General features: G+C 44.5%; 2 protein-coding genes across 2 annotated transcripts; one reads left to right on the top strand and one right to left on the bottom strand.

Annotated features, from left to right (window-relative positions):
• Window positions 1-482: 482 nt before the first annotated feature.
• akt1s1 (AKT1 substrate 1 (proline-rich)) lies at window positions 483-4,000 on the top strand. The gene is made up of 6 exons (XM_087809596.1): window positions 483-642; window positions 1,623-2,134; window positions 2,201-2,465; window positions 2,535-2,618; window positions 2,683-2,858; window positions 2,932-4,000. Exons 2-6 carry the CDS (start codon window positions 1,769-1,771, stop codon window positions 3,067-3,069), a joined length of 1,029 nt encoding a protein of 342 aa, XP_087665722.1. The 5' UTR covers window positions 483-642; window positions 1,623-1,768; the 3' UTR covers window positions 3,070-4,000.
• Window positions 4,001-6,787: 2,787 nt separating this feature from the next.
• On the bottom strand, window positions 6,788-11,970 carry LOC148064748 (tripartite motif-containing protein 16). The gene is made up of 5 exons (XM_087809456.1): window positions 11,890-11,970; window positions 8,955-8,981; window positions 8,824-8,886; window positions 7,268-7,407; window positions 6,788-7,184 (listed from the first exon to the last, which is right to left on the bottom strand). The coding sequence occupies exons 1-5, from the start codon at window positions 11,909-11,911 to the stop codon at window positions 6,789-6,791; spliced, it is 648 nt and encodes a 215-aa protein (XP_087665582.1). The 5' UTR covers window positions 11,912-11,970; the 3' UTR covers window position 6,788.
• Window positions 11,971-16,065: the final 4,095 nt, after the last annotated feature.

The raw sequence follows: 16,065 nt of genomic DNA, 5'->3' as shown, positions 1-16,065 counted from the left end.
ATAAATAAATAATCATGTTGCAAAAATAAATACATACAAAATTCTGTACCAATAAATAAAAAAAACTTGAAAATAAATGTAAAAAAAAAAGGGAAAACCATGTAACAGCTGGGTGGGAGGACCAGACGTGGGGTCGCGACCGGGGCGTACACGTGCACGAGGACCCGCGAGGACGTGCCCGTCTCGGTCACGTGTCCAGCGTGCGTTCGTTGGGAAGGCAGTAAACAGCTCGCGTCAGAGCTCCATGAAGCCAGCCGCAGTTACACCTCACCGGAACGAGCCTTTCTACCCTTCAAAGTAAAAGCCCTGCGAATCTGGTAAGCACCGCTTCGACCTTTAATACGAAGACGAGTTTTATTTCTTGCCGAATATGAAAATATCACTAAACAAAGAGATTATATTTCGAGAGTTTACGGGACCAAGTCCCTTAAACGCTGCGTCGTCATTATGTTTAATTTGAAAGGCACCACAGGACGCTATATAAGACAGTGTCGCTCACTTGCCGCTGTTGAGCAGCCTAGCAAGGGGGAGAGAACCACTGGGAAAAGATTGAAAACGATTGAGCCAAGAAAAGGAAAAAAATAACAAAAACAAGTCAAACATCGACAACAACGAGCAGCGCGGGTTTAAGAAGGCGAACAGGTAAGTGGCGACTCACCTGTGGCGTGTCACTACGACTTTAGCCGCGGAGGGTGAACGTGTCAGGGCTGCAGACAAACAGAACAAACAACAACAACAACAACGGTGCATAGATTGATGGAAGTCGGATGATGTGTGGAGGGACTTCCGTTATGTTGCTTCACTTGTTTGCACAGGTGTGCTGGACGGTGTCGCCTCTTGTGCTCAGTCCACCATCCTTCATGTGCTCGGCAGAGATGACACACAACAGTCGATACTTTAAAGTCGCGTCACACCGAACGATCGTGGGCTTCGAACCGTCGACCATCACTAGCGAAGGAGACCATGGTCACCAACATGTCTCTAGAAGGACGAACTTGAACGCAACATTAAAAAAAAAAAAAAAATGGATTGCAGACTAGGTTAACATGTACCAGTAGATGGCGCTACAACATGCTACACAACACAGTCCATTAAAAAAAAAAATCAAAGTGGAACTAACTGGAAACTAAATGTTTCACTGGCCCTCGTGTCGACCCAGGGTTTGGGATTATTTCCAGAGTAATCCATGTCTTATTTCCACATGACGCAACAGGCTCCCACTTTTATTTGTCCCCAAGAAAAAGTTCCAAAGCCTCCATTACATTTCGTCTGTAACATTTGTGTCAAAAATGTCTATATTTTGAGCTCGTTTGAAGCAGAATCTCCGTAGGATAAATGTCGTGTCCCAGGCTGTGCATGCATGAGTGTTACCCTGGGACACTGGGATCTTCTGCTACAAACGATCTTTAAATACGGACTTATTTAAGTGTTCTGGGAACAATTCCTCGTGTCGAGGCTTCAATCCAAGAGGGACGTTACAGACGAGCAGTTATGGACGTGTTTTTACGTGTCTTTTTGGACGAAGATGACTGCAGTCTAGTCGTTACATTAAGATGAACAAACATTTTTGTCTAGTACTCTAAAAAAGAACCATCGATCTAACTCGTCCTCTTCTATTCCAGGTATCACCAGCAACTTGTCAACATCATCTTCTCTCCCCTTTGCCTCCACGTGTAAGAATCCAAAAACGCTCGCCACGTCGCCATCTTTCCCCCCCGACTCAACGTCTTACCGTCAGTCCATCAGAGCGCGAGAAAAAAAACCCAACATGGCCTCCATCGTCCACTCGTCCGAGCCCGACATCCCCGACAACCACAAGGAGAGCTGGCTGGCGCTGCTCTCGGCGGCGGAGGTGTACTGCCAAAAGTCGGGCTGCGACCTCGCCATCCTCACGGCCTGCAAGAAGTTCCGCTCGGCGGGGGAAGGCGGGAGGAAGCGGGTGAGCGGCGGCGGCGGCGGCGCCTTCCTGAAAGACTGCGACTACGTCTACAACGTGTGGGGTCAAGGGTTCCTGGCGGAGTCGACGCGCCGCTACGTGGAAGACATCGGCGTGTTGCACTCGACCACCATGCTAACGGCGCAGAGGCACACGCGGCAGACCGGCGGCGTGGACGTGAACGCCGCTCACAGAGGGGTAAGGTGTCAAAGTTCGTCTTCCCTTTGCACGCCCTTGTTGACGAGGTCCATCTTCGTCTCCTAGAACGCGACAAGCGACGGCGGCGTCAGCCCGAACGGAACGCTTTACTCCCAGAGTTACCCGTCGATCTACAACGCGGGGGCGACCACGGGTCAGGGCGGCGGCGGCAACAACGGGGACGACGAGAGGGAAAAGGCTGCGTTGGAGGCGACCAAGAGGGGGCGACAGAGGTCCGCGATAGTGGATGTGGAGGAAGAGGACGAAGAGGAGGAGGAGGAAGAGGAGGACGACATGGACGAGAGAAGGCCTGATGGGAATGAAAGCGCCGGTGTGTAACGTCATGGGGGGGGGGGGGTTTCTTCGGCGGCGCCGCTAACGTGCTAATCTATACCGCCAGGAGTCTTCTCCATGGACGAGGACTCGCTGTCCCGCGACTGCGAGCCGTTCTTCGAGTCGGACGGCGAGGAGGAGAGCACCGACGGTAAGATCCTACGAGGCTTCCTCAGGGTTCCCACTCTTTTTTAACGCCCGACCGACTCCTGCAGGGTCGCTGAGCGAGGAGGCGCCTCCGCCGCTGCGCAGCATGGCGGTCGGCCAGCCCGCCCGCTCGTCACGCCACGCCAACGCCCTGATGATGGCGCGCTCCCTGCCCGTGTCCGTCCCCGGGTGGGGCTGCAAAGGAACCCACCCTCACCAGGGAGAGGGCAACAGCGGAGAGCGGGTGAGTCCCGGAATGGACGAGGCCCCGGTTTTCGTCTTGACGGTCTTAACCCCGCGCCCCCTCTCGCCCTCAGGTGGGCTGCCCTGACCTGGAACACATCGCCGCCAGCATGAAGGCCCTCATCGCCCCCGGGGCCACGGACGGGACGGAGATGTTCGGGGCTCTACCTCGGCCACGTCTCAACACCGGCGACTTCTCCCTGAAGCACTGAGACCCGGCGGGCCGTTCGAGCCGGAAAAAGGACGGTCGTCGTGGCGACCTGGTTTCTAGCGGAAGTTAAAAAAAAAAAAGACCAGGCAGAAACTAGTACCTCCATTATTATCATTTTTAAAAATTCCTTCTTTTTTTTTCCAAAACTAACAAAAGCGACACAATTCATGACGTGACTGACCAAAAAGAAAACGACACTAATGAGCCGCGTTGTTACTTCACATATCAAACACTAACTGGAGGAAGATGCTGCGACAGGCGACTCGGGCGCTACATGCTAGCATCGCCGCTGGACCTCAAGTACTTGATGGAATAAAGTTTCACTTGTCACATCTGGCTAGTCTGAGCTAAACCTTAGCATCCACACAAACTACACTTTATTTACAGTAAGTTATAATTTTATCGACCTCGGCTTTTATCTGATTTTTTTTTTATCGTTCTAGACAACTTGTTGCTAACGCTAACTAGCTAACCCGCTGGTTTGTTGTAATCTGGAGCACATTTATTCACAAATTGTTAATTTTGAGACACACAAACTCACGTTTTATTATTTAAAAAAAAAAGAAAGAATTGGCCCAAAATATATAAGATTATTAAAACATTAAACATCGAGCGAATGCTAGCATGACGCGCCGGAGCGGCTCTTCCCACGACTTTTTTATTCTTTTTTCTCCTTCGACGATATCAACTCATTTGTGGCTGAACCGTGAACCACCAGCACATGAACATGTTTTGTATTTTTAGCTTTCGCCAGAGAATGACTGATGGAACGATTGTAAAACTTAATTTTTTTCCTTTTTATTTTCCTTTTTTTTGCTCCTCAATCTCGATGTGACTGCATGATGGAAAGAAAGCTGACGATTGGAAGAGAAACGAACATGTGATCATTCAAACAGCTCTGACGTTTTAAATAAAAGGAGCAACAACAAGAACGACAAGCGTCTGTTTTATTTAAACTACTTTTTTCTGGAAAAAAAACTAAACTAGTTCAAGAAACATCTTGACAAGAACCATCTCAACTGGTTGCTTCTGGAAGAACTGAGATGGTTAACTTCAGACATGCAGTACTGCCGATGGCCAGCAGATGTAGCCAGAGGCTTATAATTGACTATTTAATGGCTTTGGTACATTTAGAATGTTATAAATCAAATCATGATGGATCTTTTTACTTTTGGCTTATATTTTAACAATGACGGGCTCGACAACAAACTGCTGTAAATTAAAAAATAAGAAGTTTAATAAACTATCGAGTGTTTACATGGAACATGTAAAGAAACTTGTGAAGCTTTTAAAGTACATACATACAGTGCCTTGCGAAAGTATTCGGCCCCCTTGAACCTTTCAACATTTGGCCACATTTCAGGCTTCAAACATAAAGATATAAAATTTTAATTTTGTCAAGAATCAACAACAAGTGGGACACAATCGTGAAGTGGAACGAAATTTATTGGATAATTTAAACTTTTTTAACAAATAAAAAACTGAAAAGTGGGGCGTGCAATATTATTCGGCCCCCTTGCGCTAATACTTTGTAGCGCCACCTTTTGCTGCAATTACAGCTGCAAGTCGCTTGGGGTATGTCTCTATCAGTTTTGCACATCGAGAGACTGGAATTCTTGCCCATTCTTCCTTGCAAAACAGCTGGAGCTCAGTGAGGTTGGATGGAGAGCGTTTGTGAACAGCAGTCTTCAGCTCTTTCCACAGATTCTCGATTGGATTCAGGTCTGGACTTTGACTTGGCCGTTCTAACACCTGGATACGTCTATTTGTGAACCATTCCATTGTAGATTTGGCTTTATGTTTTGGATCATTGTCCTGTTGGAAGATAAATCTCCGTCCCAGTCTCAGGTCTTTTACAGACTCCAACAGGTTTTCTTCCAGAATGGTCCTGTATTTGGCTCCATCCATCTTCCCATCAATTTTAGCCATCTTCCCTGTCCCTGCTGAAGAAAAGCAGGCCCAAACCATGATGCTGCCACCACCATGTTGGACAGTGGGGATGGTGTGTTCAGGGTGATGAGCTGTGTTGCTTTTACGCCAAACATATCGTTTTGCATTGTGGCCAAAAAGTTCGATTTTGGTTTCATCTGACCAGAGCACCTTCTTCCACATGTTTGGTGTGTCTCCCAGGTGGCTTGTGGCAAACTTTAAACAAGACTTTTTATGGATATCTTTGAGAAATGGCTTTCTTCTTGCCACTCTTCCATAAAGGCCAGATTTGTGCAGTGCACGACTGATTGTTGTCCTATGGACAGACTCTCCCACCTCAGCTGTAGTTATCTGCAGTTCATCCAGAGTGATCATGGGCCTCTTGGCTGCATCTCTGATCAGTCTTCTCCTTGTTTGAGATGAAAGTTTGGAGGGACGGCCGGGTCTTGGTAGATTTGCAGTGGTCTGATACTCCTTCCATTTCAATATAATTGCTTGCACAGTGCTCCTTGAGATGTTTAAAGCTTGGGAAATCTTTTTGTATCCAAATCCGGCTTCAAACTTCTCCACAACAGTATCTCGGACCTGCCTGGTGTGTTCCTTTGTCTTCATGGTTCTCTCTGCGCTTTAAACAGAACCCTGAGACTATCAAAGAGCAGGTGCATTTATACCACTTTTCAGTTTTTTATTTGTTAAAAAAGTTTAAATTATCCAATAAATTTCGTTCCACTTCACGATTGTGTCCCACTTGTTGTTGATTCATGACAAAAAATTAAAATTTTATGTCTTTATGTTTGAAGCCTGAAATGTGGCGAAATGTTGAAAGGTTCAAGGGGGCCGAATACTTTCGCAAGGCACTGTAAATGAAATAAAACTACTTCCCTGTAGTACGTGGTAGCAATTTATATGGTATCAAAGCTAATGTCAATAACCTCGATGCAGTTTTCGTGTTTCCACAATAAATGGAACTTTATTTATCACTCTGGGGAAAATAAGAATTCCAGTCACGACAAAGTAAACAAATGAATAAGAATATAAATTATATAAACACGTGATTTTGTCGGGAAGAGGTGGATGAAAAAGACGAATAAAAAGATGTTGTATGTGGATTGGATCTGGAAAAAACGCAAACCAACAAATACCCAGGAAAAGAAATTGAACGACATAAGACGAGCAGGGAAACAAAGGCTTCATGAAGCTTCATCACAGGTTTGGAGTCACTAAGGCGACATATATGGTCTCTCTTCAGGACCAGACAACATATATGGTCTCTCTTCAGGACCAGACAACATATATGGTCTCTCTTCAGGACCAGACAACATATATGGTCTCTCTTCAGGACCAGACAACATATATGGTCTCTCTTCAGGACCAGACAACATATATGGTCTCTCTTCAGGACCAGACCAAGAACCTGTACTACCTCAACAATCCAGCGCCAATGAATCCTGGATTTCATTCCATTTTTGGGAAGGTTTTTAGCAAAAATCCACCTGATCCACACGTCAAACCGATACAGTCCGAGGACCGACTCCTGTGGTGCTCCTTTTGTAACGAGTCAAAAACTTGTTTTTCACGACACATTTTATTTGCTAGAGTTTAAAAAACAGGTTCATGCACAAGAGTCGGTAAAAACATCAGCAATAAAACACAAGAGTAGATACAAATGTTACACGGAAACACAGAGCTGAGGTCGACTCGTCTACGAAGACGCCAGGACGTCCACGCTCCTTGTTCCCCAAAAAAACCTCCCGTCCGACACCGTCCGCACGGCGCCACCTAGCGGCCGGGTCACTGCTCCTTTTTCCGGAGAAGGCAGTGCGAGTCGGCGCCGACCCAGATCCCGGAGAAGAGCTTCTCCTGCGTGTTGACCTTGAACTTGTGCAGCAGCCGCACCTCCTCCTCCTCCACCAGGAGGAACTTGATGATGCCGGCCGGCTGGTCCACGTAGATGCCCACCACGGTGGTGAGGGGCAGGACCACGTCCGTGTTCTCGCTGTTGTGCCAGACCTGGTAGCAGGAGCCGGACCAGCCCACGCCCCAGGACCTGTCGTTCTCGCCCAGGCCGGACGGGCCCTCGTTGGACTTCCTGGGCGCGCCCTCTGCCACCACGCCGACCACCACCCACCCCTCGCAGTCCACCTCCCAGTACCCACGACAACCTAGGAGACCCTCCTTACACAGGACCTGGACCAGGAAGGGATCTTGAGCGTTAGCGGGTTTAACGGGGATATAATGGGTCCAGATTGACGGTAGAAGTTTCCGCTCACCTGTGGGGAGTGCTCGTATCTCTCGGGTCTGGTGGGATAGGGACAGACGGCGTCGGCGGACCGAGCCACCTTCGACCCTCCCTCGGAAATCCACAGAAGCTTCTGGGCTGTCTTGTCATCCAGGGTTAGCGGGAACCAATCTGAAGGACGAGTTGAAGGTCAATGTATGTAAGTAAGTACCGTATTTTCCAGACTATAAGTCGTTATGTGTGAAATTATTAACACATTATTAGCGGTATATAATTTCACATGTTATTTTCACACTAAACCGCAAGAGGGCGCTCTAGGTCTGTGTTGATGATTTCGACGTAGAAGAGGAAGCGGCGCATCTTCTTCCTCCGGAGTTAGCGGAGTTGTTTAAAAGTGACACCGATGATGAAGATTTCATTGGATTTGAGTTATTTACTGTTACACGGATAGTTTGGTAAACTTCTTAGTTATTTATGCTCTAGTTATCTGAATAACTCTTAATATGTTATGTTAACATACCAGGTTCTCAGTTGTGTCATGTAACGTAACATACCGTGTTGTTGCCTCTTTTCTAGTTTAATTTTAAATTGTCTTTCAAGAAAACATGTCTGTTCTTGGTGTTGGATTTTATCCAATAAACTTCCCCCAAAAATGCGACTTATACTGCAGTGCGACTTATATATGTTTTTCCTTCTTTATTATGCATTTTATGGCTGGAGCGACTTGTACTCCGGAGCCACTTATAGTCCGGAAAATACGGTAAGTATGTCATTTATATTTATAGAGCGCTTTTCCAGACCAGGGTCACAAAGCGCTTAAACATTCAAAACAATAGTCAATAAAATATATACTTAAAAGGTCAAGATAAATATGTGCAGGTTTTTTCCAGATGTCTGCCTTCTTTAAAAATCTTTAGTAGGAAAAAAAATTGCATAGTAAATGATGATATAGTAAGTAAGTAAGTAAGTAATATTTATTTATATAGCGCTTTTCGAGACCAGGGTCACAAATCGCTTAAACAATCAAAACAATACTCAAAAAAGTACATACTTTAAAGATCAAGATAATACTGAGAACAACACAGGAGTTCAAGAAATTCAAGGAAAAGCCTGAACAAATAAAAACGTCTTAAGATGTTTCTTAAAGGAGTCAGTAGATCATCAAGAGCAAAGAGAGGAAGATCGTTCCAAAGTTTAGGAGCAACAGCCTGGAAGGATTTCTCTCCTCTGGTCCTGAACCGTGTGCGTGGAACCATCAGTAGATTCTGATCCACAGACCTCAGAGCCCGATCTGGGGTGTAAGGCTGGATCAGATCACTGATGGAAGGTCTGACCATGAATAGCTCTGCAAGTAAGAACCAGAATTTTAAAGTTGATCCTGAAAGAAACTGGAAGCCAGTGAAGAGTTTTAAGGATCGGAGAAATGTGAGTTCTTCTACTAGAGCGGGTTAGAATTCTCGCTGCAGCGTTTTGAATCAACTGCAGGCGAGACAGATCCTCCTCATATAGACCCATTTAATACTCAATATTTATATTTTCATGGTAATAAACTTCAGTCCTTTTAACTCTTCGTTCCACTCCACTCACGCTTCATGAAGTCGGCCCGGGTCGTGGGTTCCGGGATGTTGGGCTCGTACGGCGGCAGCTTCCCTGTGGACACAGAAGACCATTCAAAGGGGCTCGAGGCGCGTCGCCATGCCGACGGCGTCGTCGCTTACCTTCATCTCCTGCGTTGTTTTTTCTTCCTGTAACACAAACGGAAATGAATACGGATCTGCGACCGGCGACTGGTCCGAGGTTCAAGGTTCTAAACCCTCAAGAGCCGAGAGGTGGCTCTTCTCCCTGTAACACGAGAGTTTTCCAAAAAACCCTCCCAGGAATCCGTCGTCCATCAGCACCAGGAATTTCTGTCCCTCGGTCCTTCGAGAGCCGCTTTTAAACCTCCTCGTCTTTTTGAAACCTGTCAGGGAGGAACGTCCGACACGCGCGTCCAGACTCTGATTCATGAAGGGTCCGAGGACCCCTTTGAAGGACGTGCACCGAGGCCCCTCTGACAGCAGGGGGCTCCCGACATTCCGAGCGATGCCGTCATGTGGTTTCCCTCCGGTCGTCGAGTTCTGAGAAAGGCGATACGGATGCTATACCTTGCGTGTCCGATTTCGCACGGACCCTCAACGGCTAATTGTTCCCCTTCAGGTGGTCACGTCACCACGTTGCACGTCCCTGAGACTTCTCTGGTGGATGCTTACGGTCATAGTCAGTAAGTCATTTATATTTATAGAGCGCTTTTCCAGACCAGGGTCACAAAGCGCTTAAACAATCAAAACAATACCCAATAAAATATTTACTTTAAAGGTCAAGATAAAACTGAGAACAACACAGGAGTTCCAGAGAATCAAGGAAAAGCCTGAACAAATAAAAACGTCTTGAGATGTTTCTTGAAGGAGTCAGTAGATCATCAAACTTAGAAGGAAGATCGTTCCAAAGCGTAGGAGCAACAGTCTGGAAGGATTTCTCTCGTGTTCAGGAACCATCAGTAGATTCTGATCCCCGGACCTAAGAGCCCGAGCTGGGGTGTAAGGCTGGATCAGATCACTGATGGAAGGTCTGACCATGAATAGATCTGAAAGTAAGAACCAGAATTTTAAAATGATCCTGAAAGAAACTGGAAGCCAGTGAAGAGATTTAAGGATCGGGGGAAATGTGAGTTCTTCTACTAGAGCGGCTCAGAATTCTCGCTGCAGAGTTTTGAATCGACATAGAAAACTATCACAAGTGGAAAAAAGGGTTTCATGAGCAGCTTGTTTTTTGGCCAATTGTACCCGGAAAGTTTGTGGAAAAGTCGCACAAAAATCAAGCATTTTTTTGACGACCACGAGCCTCACGATGAGCTCAGAAGCCACACTTGGCTACAGCTGCCACTGCACCACAGGTGTCCCATCAACCTTCTGGGAAGATCTTCTCCAGGATAGTACAATAGTGTGTGTTTCTCCTGCTGGAGGCCGATGCTAGCTTCAAGTCAACGTAGCTGATGCTAGCTTCAAGACAAAGTAGCTGATGCTAGCTTCAAGACAAAGTAGCCGATGCTAGCTTCAAGAGAGATAAGTCTAAGCTAGCTTCAAGACATACTAGTCGATGCTACCTTCAAGAGAAACTATTCCATGCTAGCTTCAAGACAAAGTAGATGGTGTCCCATCAACCTTCTGGGAAGATCTTCTCCAGGATAGTACAATAGTGTGTGTTTCTCCTGCTGGAGGCCGATAAGACCAAACCATCTGCTAATCAACGGGAGAATGCAGGAACCGTGACGTGGCATTAGCGTGGCTAAAAATGACTTCGAAGGGAAGTCGGTCGAGGCGGCCAAGGATCGGGAGGCTTCGCGAAAGGTCACGGTCACGCGATGACAGAAGATATAGTCAAAATATTTTTTGGGGGGTTTTTAACACAGCAGGGGAGGTAGCGCCGGAACATCCTGGTTTCGGTGGGTCCGGGATCTGCTCCAAGTGTCCGACCGGACGGCGGATTCCCGAGCGGGAGAGATTGACGACTTGACATTTCAGCGGCGTAGACGCAGCGGGAAGGATTATATTCGAGCTCTACACCGCTATCAAAACTCTTTGATCCTGTCGGGAACGTCGCATGATACGAGGAGATTCTTCCAAGATGGAAAATGAGAAGCAAAAGTGGCAACCGGGCTGGTTTTGTTTTTCAAGACCCGTGGTCGACATCGCGGCGGGTTTTCCTGTCGTTGTGGGAGAAACTTATGGGAAAATAAGCGAAAAACCCAAGATGAACTGAAAATAAACATCAGAGGCGCAGAGGAACGTCTGATGTCTGTCGTGAGAGCGAGACAGGTGCGCAGACAGACGGGCCTTGAGACTTGATTTACAGAGAGAAGAGAAGGCGAAGGCTGGAGATGATTTACGAGTTCGCTCTTGAACTCTATGAGACGACAGCAGAGCCATGTTTTCGACGAGGGTTTCACAAAATATGTTTGAAAAATGGATCCTTTATCGAGATGTTACTTATGGTTTACGTGACCGATCGTTAAATAAAAAGGCATCTTGACAATCAAAGGTTACTGAGCAAAGTATAAGAACATGTTTGATTAAATATACTATTTTAAGTCTAATAAATGCTGTAATTCTATATAAAAATATAGGATTTAGGTTAAATTCTTATTAATTTAATCTTAATCTTAGATATAATTATTTATTAAATCTCATATTAATTGGACAAAACTTTACAATAACAAAAAAACTAAATGATAAAACTGTAAATAAAATAAAAATCAGAATGAAATGAATACAATTTTAATTGTAACTACGAAGTTGAATTTTTTTTACCAAATGTAATGTAATATTAATAATATTAAAAATAATAATTTACCATATCAAAATAAAAAAAATTCAAATTAGTCTGTAAAAAAACATTATTTACACAAAATCCAACATATACACAAGATAATTGTGGTTTTAATTAATATTTTTGATGGATACAAATCAAAAATATTGATATTGATCGTATGGAAAAGTCAAACAATAACAAGTCAATGTAGTTTGTCGTGTTAGCAAATCAATAATATGATTGATTTATTAAAATACTGCCTCATATTTGTGTGAAAAATTAAAAACAACAAATCTGAGTTGGTACCTGATCTCCTGGGCACCGGCATGTTGGCGGGCTGATGTGAAGGTCGTGTGTGTCGCCCGGAGCTTCGACCATCTTATCAAGTCGCCGGCGAGGGGGGCGGAGCTAAATGGAGGGGGGGACCTCAGCAGGTTTGGAGGTTCTGTGGCCCGCCGGGATGCTGCTGTCACATGAGACTCCGGATCCTTCCAGGGATGAGACGTACACATGGGCCGGACATGTGTGGAGGCCGTCACTCCTGATCCATAGTGGTCGAGTATTTCTGACTTGTTTTGTCTCCCTCGGGCGATGACCTTCGACCCCTTTGATGTAAAAACAGAACGACTTTCACCGGAGGAAAAATATTTTGGGGCGACAGATCCACTGATGATTTGAATCCAAAATACAATCAGTTTAATTTAAAAATGGATTCATTTTTTTAAAATTATTTGTCCAATTTTGCCGACACAGATTCAAGGCAACATGTAACAGGCGGATATCAACTTAAATATTAACTATTGTTTCTCCATCCAGGGGGGATTTCAGCTTCAAGACAACGTAGCCGATGCTAGCTTCGTGACAAAGTAGCTGATGCTAGCTTCAAGACCAAGTAGCTGATGCTAGCTTCAAGACTAAGTAGCCGATGCTAGCTTCAAGTCAACGTAGCTGATGCTAGCTTCAAGACAAAGTAGCTGAGACAAAGTAGCCGATGCTAGCTTCAAGAGAGATAAGTCTATGCTAGCTTTAAGACATACTAGTCGATGCTACCTTCAAGAGAAACTATTCCATGCTAGTTTCAAGACAAAGTAGATGATGCTAGCTTCAAGACAAAGTAGTCGATGCTAGCTTCCAAGGAAAGTAGTCGATATTAGCTTCAAGACAACGTAGCTGATGCTAGCTTCCAAGGAAAGTAGCCGATGCTAGCTTCAAGACAACGTAGCTGATGCTAGCTTCAAGACTAAGTAGCCGATGCTAGCTTAAAGAGAGATTAGTCCATACCAGCTTCAAGACATAGTAGTCGATTCTATCTTCAAGACAAAGTAGATGATGCTAGCTTCAAGACAACGTAGCTGATGCTAGCTTTGTGAAAAAGTAGCTCATGCTAGCTTCAAGACAAAGTAGCTGAAGCTAGCTTCAAGACCAAGTAGCTGATGCTAGCTTCAAGACTAAGTAGCTGATGCTAGCTTCAAGTCAACGTAGCTGATGCTAGCTTCAAGACAAAGTAGCTGATGCTAGCTTCAAGACAAAGTAGCCGATGCTAGCTTCAAGAGAGATAAGTCTATGCTAGCTTCAAGACATAGTAGTCCATACCAGCTTCAAGACATAGTAGTCGATGCTATCTTCAAGACAAAGTAGATGATGCTAGCTTCAAGACAACGTAGCTGATGCTAGCTTCAAGACAACGTAGCTGATGCTAGCTTCAAGACAAAGTAGCCGATGCTAGCTTCCAAGGAAAGTAGCTGATGCTAGCTTCAAGACAACGTAGCTGATGCTAGCTTCAAGACAAAGTAGCCGATGCTAGCTTAAAGAGAGATTAGTCTATGCCAGCTTCAAGACATAGTAGTCGATGCTAGCTTCAAGACAAAGTAGATGATGCTAGCTTCAAGACAAAGTAGTCGATGCTAGCTTCCAAGGGAAGTAGTCGATATTAGCTTCAAGACAACGTAGCTGATGCTAGCTTCAAGAGAAATTAGTTGATGCTAGCTTCAAAGGAAAGTTGTCAGTGCTAGCTTCAAGAGAAATTAAGAGTTGAAGGTTTTTCGCCAAAACCAAGAATTTGTTTGCATCTGTCTTTAGTGAGGACACATTTGAATGTGGGAGCTCAATGTCAAAGAAGTCTTTTTATGAAGTGCAAGATTTGGTGACCCTAGAGGCTGTATGCTAGCGGTGAGCGACTGTGTTGTGAACTGACGAGTTGTGCGTTCGTACGTGCCTCGTGAATAAAACACACAATCGGGTGTTGCTTGAAGAAACACACCAGGGTCAAGTGCAGCTGCGGATGAAAGTCAAGTGCGTTCGTCTGCACGAAGGCGCCTCCCTCGATCGACTTAATCAAAAAATAACTTCCTGTCACGAGAAAGTGAAAACGCGGCGGTGGATTACGTAGCCGCGCGGCTATTAGAGGAGGCATTTTAATGGCGTGTAACCACCCGTTTAGCGCCCGCTCCTCTAATCCCAGATGCGCTCACGAAGACGAAGCCTCGGCACCTGCTCCTTAACCGCCGTCACTCAGCCGGGCTTAGACGGTACCGCGACCTCTGGCCGCGCTCGGGGTCGCCGCGCCGCAACCGTCCGGCGTTTACGGCCGCCGCAGCTGGGGCCGCTAAACGCCGCGATCTTATTGCTTCATTACAACGTTAACATGACATTTACGTGTGGTGAGAACAGGGCGGTGAGGTGGGAGGTTGGACCCCCCGGGAACCGCCACTCGAGGCTCTCGGGTCCGTGACGGACAGTCGGCAGCTGTCAGACGTCCACGTGTGCGAGCGTCGCCAGGTTTGGATATTTTTCTTCGGCGTGTGTCGCATTTACACGCTGCGGTTGACGGACAGGTGGGCGTGAACGCGTGACAACATCTCCTAAGAACAGAACAACATCACTCACTGAACTTTAGCTTTCTAGTTATGCTCCTTTTTTTTGTAGATGACGCCGTTTTTCTCTTGACTCAAATTCAACATTTTCGAGCGCTTGGACTGTTGTCTGAGATTTACGAGGTTCCTTGAACACACCTGTATCTATCTATGGAAGTAAATCAATGCCGTCAGAATATTGAATGGTTGAATGTATTTCAATGATTCAATATTTGTTTTATTTTAATTTCTATATGTTAACATGTATAACTACGTTAACGTGTATAACTGCCTTGACGTGTATAACTACCTTGACGTGTATAACTACGTTGATGTGTATAACTACGTTGACATGTTTAATTATGTTAATATGTAGAACTACGTTGACATGTATAACTACGTTGACATGTTTAATTATGTTAATATGTAGAACTACGTTGACATGTATAACTACGTTGACATGTTTAATTATGTTAATATGTAGAACTACGTTGACATGTATAACTACATTGACTTGCATTACTATGTTGACACGTATTACTACATGGACACGTATAATTACATTGACATGTATAACTACGTTGACGTGTATAACTATGTTGACATGTATAACTACGTTGACATGTATAACTACGTTGACATGTTTAACTACGTTGACATGTATAACTACGTTGACATGTATAACTACGTTGACATGTATAACTACGTTGACATGTATAACTACGTTGACATGTATAACTACGTTGACATGTATAACTACGTTGACATGTATAACTACGTTGACATGTATAACTATGTTGACATGTATAACTATGTTGACATGTATAACTACGTTGACATGTATAACTACGTTGACATGTATAACTACGTTGACATGTATAACTATGTTGACATGTATAACTACGTTGACATGTATAACTATGTTGACATGTATAACTACGTTGACATGTATAACTATGTTGACATGTATAACTACGTTGACATGTATAACTACGTTGACATGTATAACTACGTTGACATGTATAACTACGTTGACATGTATAACTACGTTGACATGTATAACTACGTTGACATGTATAACTACGTTGACATGTATAACTACGTTGACATGTATAACTACGTTGACATGTTTAACTACGTTGACATGTATAACTACGTTGACATGTATAACTACGTTGACATGTATAACTATGTTGACATGTATAACTACGTTGACATGTATAACTACGTTGACATGTATAACTATGTTGACATGTATAACTACGTTGACATGTATAACTACGTTGACATGTATAACTATGTTGACATGTATAACTACGTTGACATGTATAACTACGTTGACATGTATAACTATGTTGACATGTATAACTAGGTTGACATGTATAACTACGTTGACATGTATAACTACGTTGACATGTATAACTATGTTGACATGTATAACTACGTTGACATGTATAACTACGTTGACATGTATAACTATGTTGACATGTATAACTACGTTGACATGTATAACTACGTTGACATGTATAACTACGTTGACATGTATAACTACGTTGACATGTATAACTACGTTGACATGTATAACTACGTTGACATGTATAACTATGTTGACATGTATAACTACGTTGAC

This window comes from Callionymus lyra, chromosome 15, assembly GCF_982586985.1.
Source record: "Callionymus lyra chromosome 15, fCalLyr1.hap1.1, whole genome shotgun sequence".
NCBI lineage: Eukaryota > Metazoa > Chordata > Actinopteri > Syngnathiformes > Callionymidae > Callionymus > Callionymus lyra.
The sequence above is the reverse complement of the archived record's forward strand: the minus strand, read 5'-3'. Positions and strand labels throughout refer to the sequence as shown.

Coding starts and splice junctions, on each gene's coding strand:
- LOC148064748 (XM_087809456.1), bottom strand. CDS start 11,911: ATGCCGGTGCCCAGGAGATCAG. Junction 7,408..8,823: donor CCGGGCCGACTTCATGAAGC/GTGAGTGGAGTG, acceptor CTCGTCCTTCAG/ATTGGTTCCCGCTAACCCTG. Junction 7,185..7,267: donor GATACGAGCACTCCCCACAG/GTGAGCGGAAAC, acceptor TTCCTGGTCCAG/GTCCTGTGTAAGGAGGGTCT.
- akt1s1 (XM_087809596.1), top strand. CDS start 1,769: ATGGCCTCCATCGTCCACTCGTCCGAGCCCGACATCCCCGACAACCAC. Junction 2,619..2,682: donor CGAGGAGGAGAGCACCGACG/GTAAGATCCTAC, acceptor CGACTCCTGCAG/GGTCGCTGAGCGAGGAGGCG. Junction 2,859..2,931: donor AGGGCAACAGCGGAGAGCGG/GTGAGTCCCGGA, acceptor TCTCGCCCTCAG/GTGGGCTGCCCTGACCTGGA.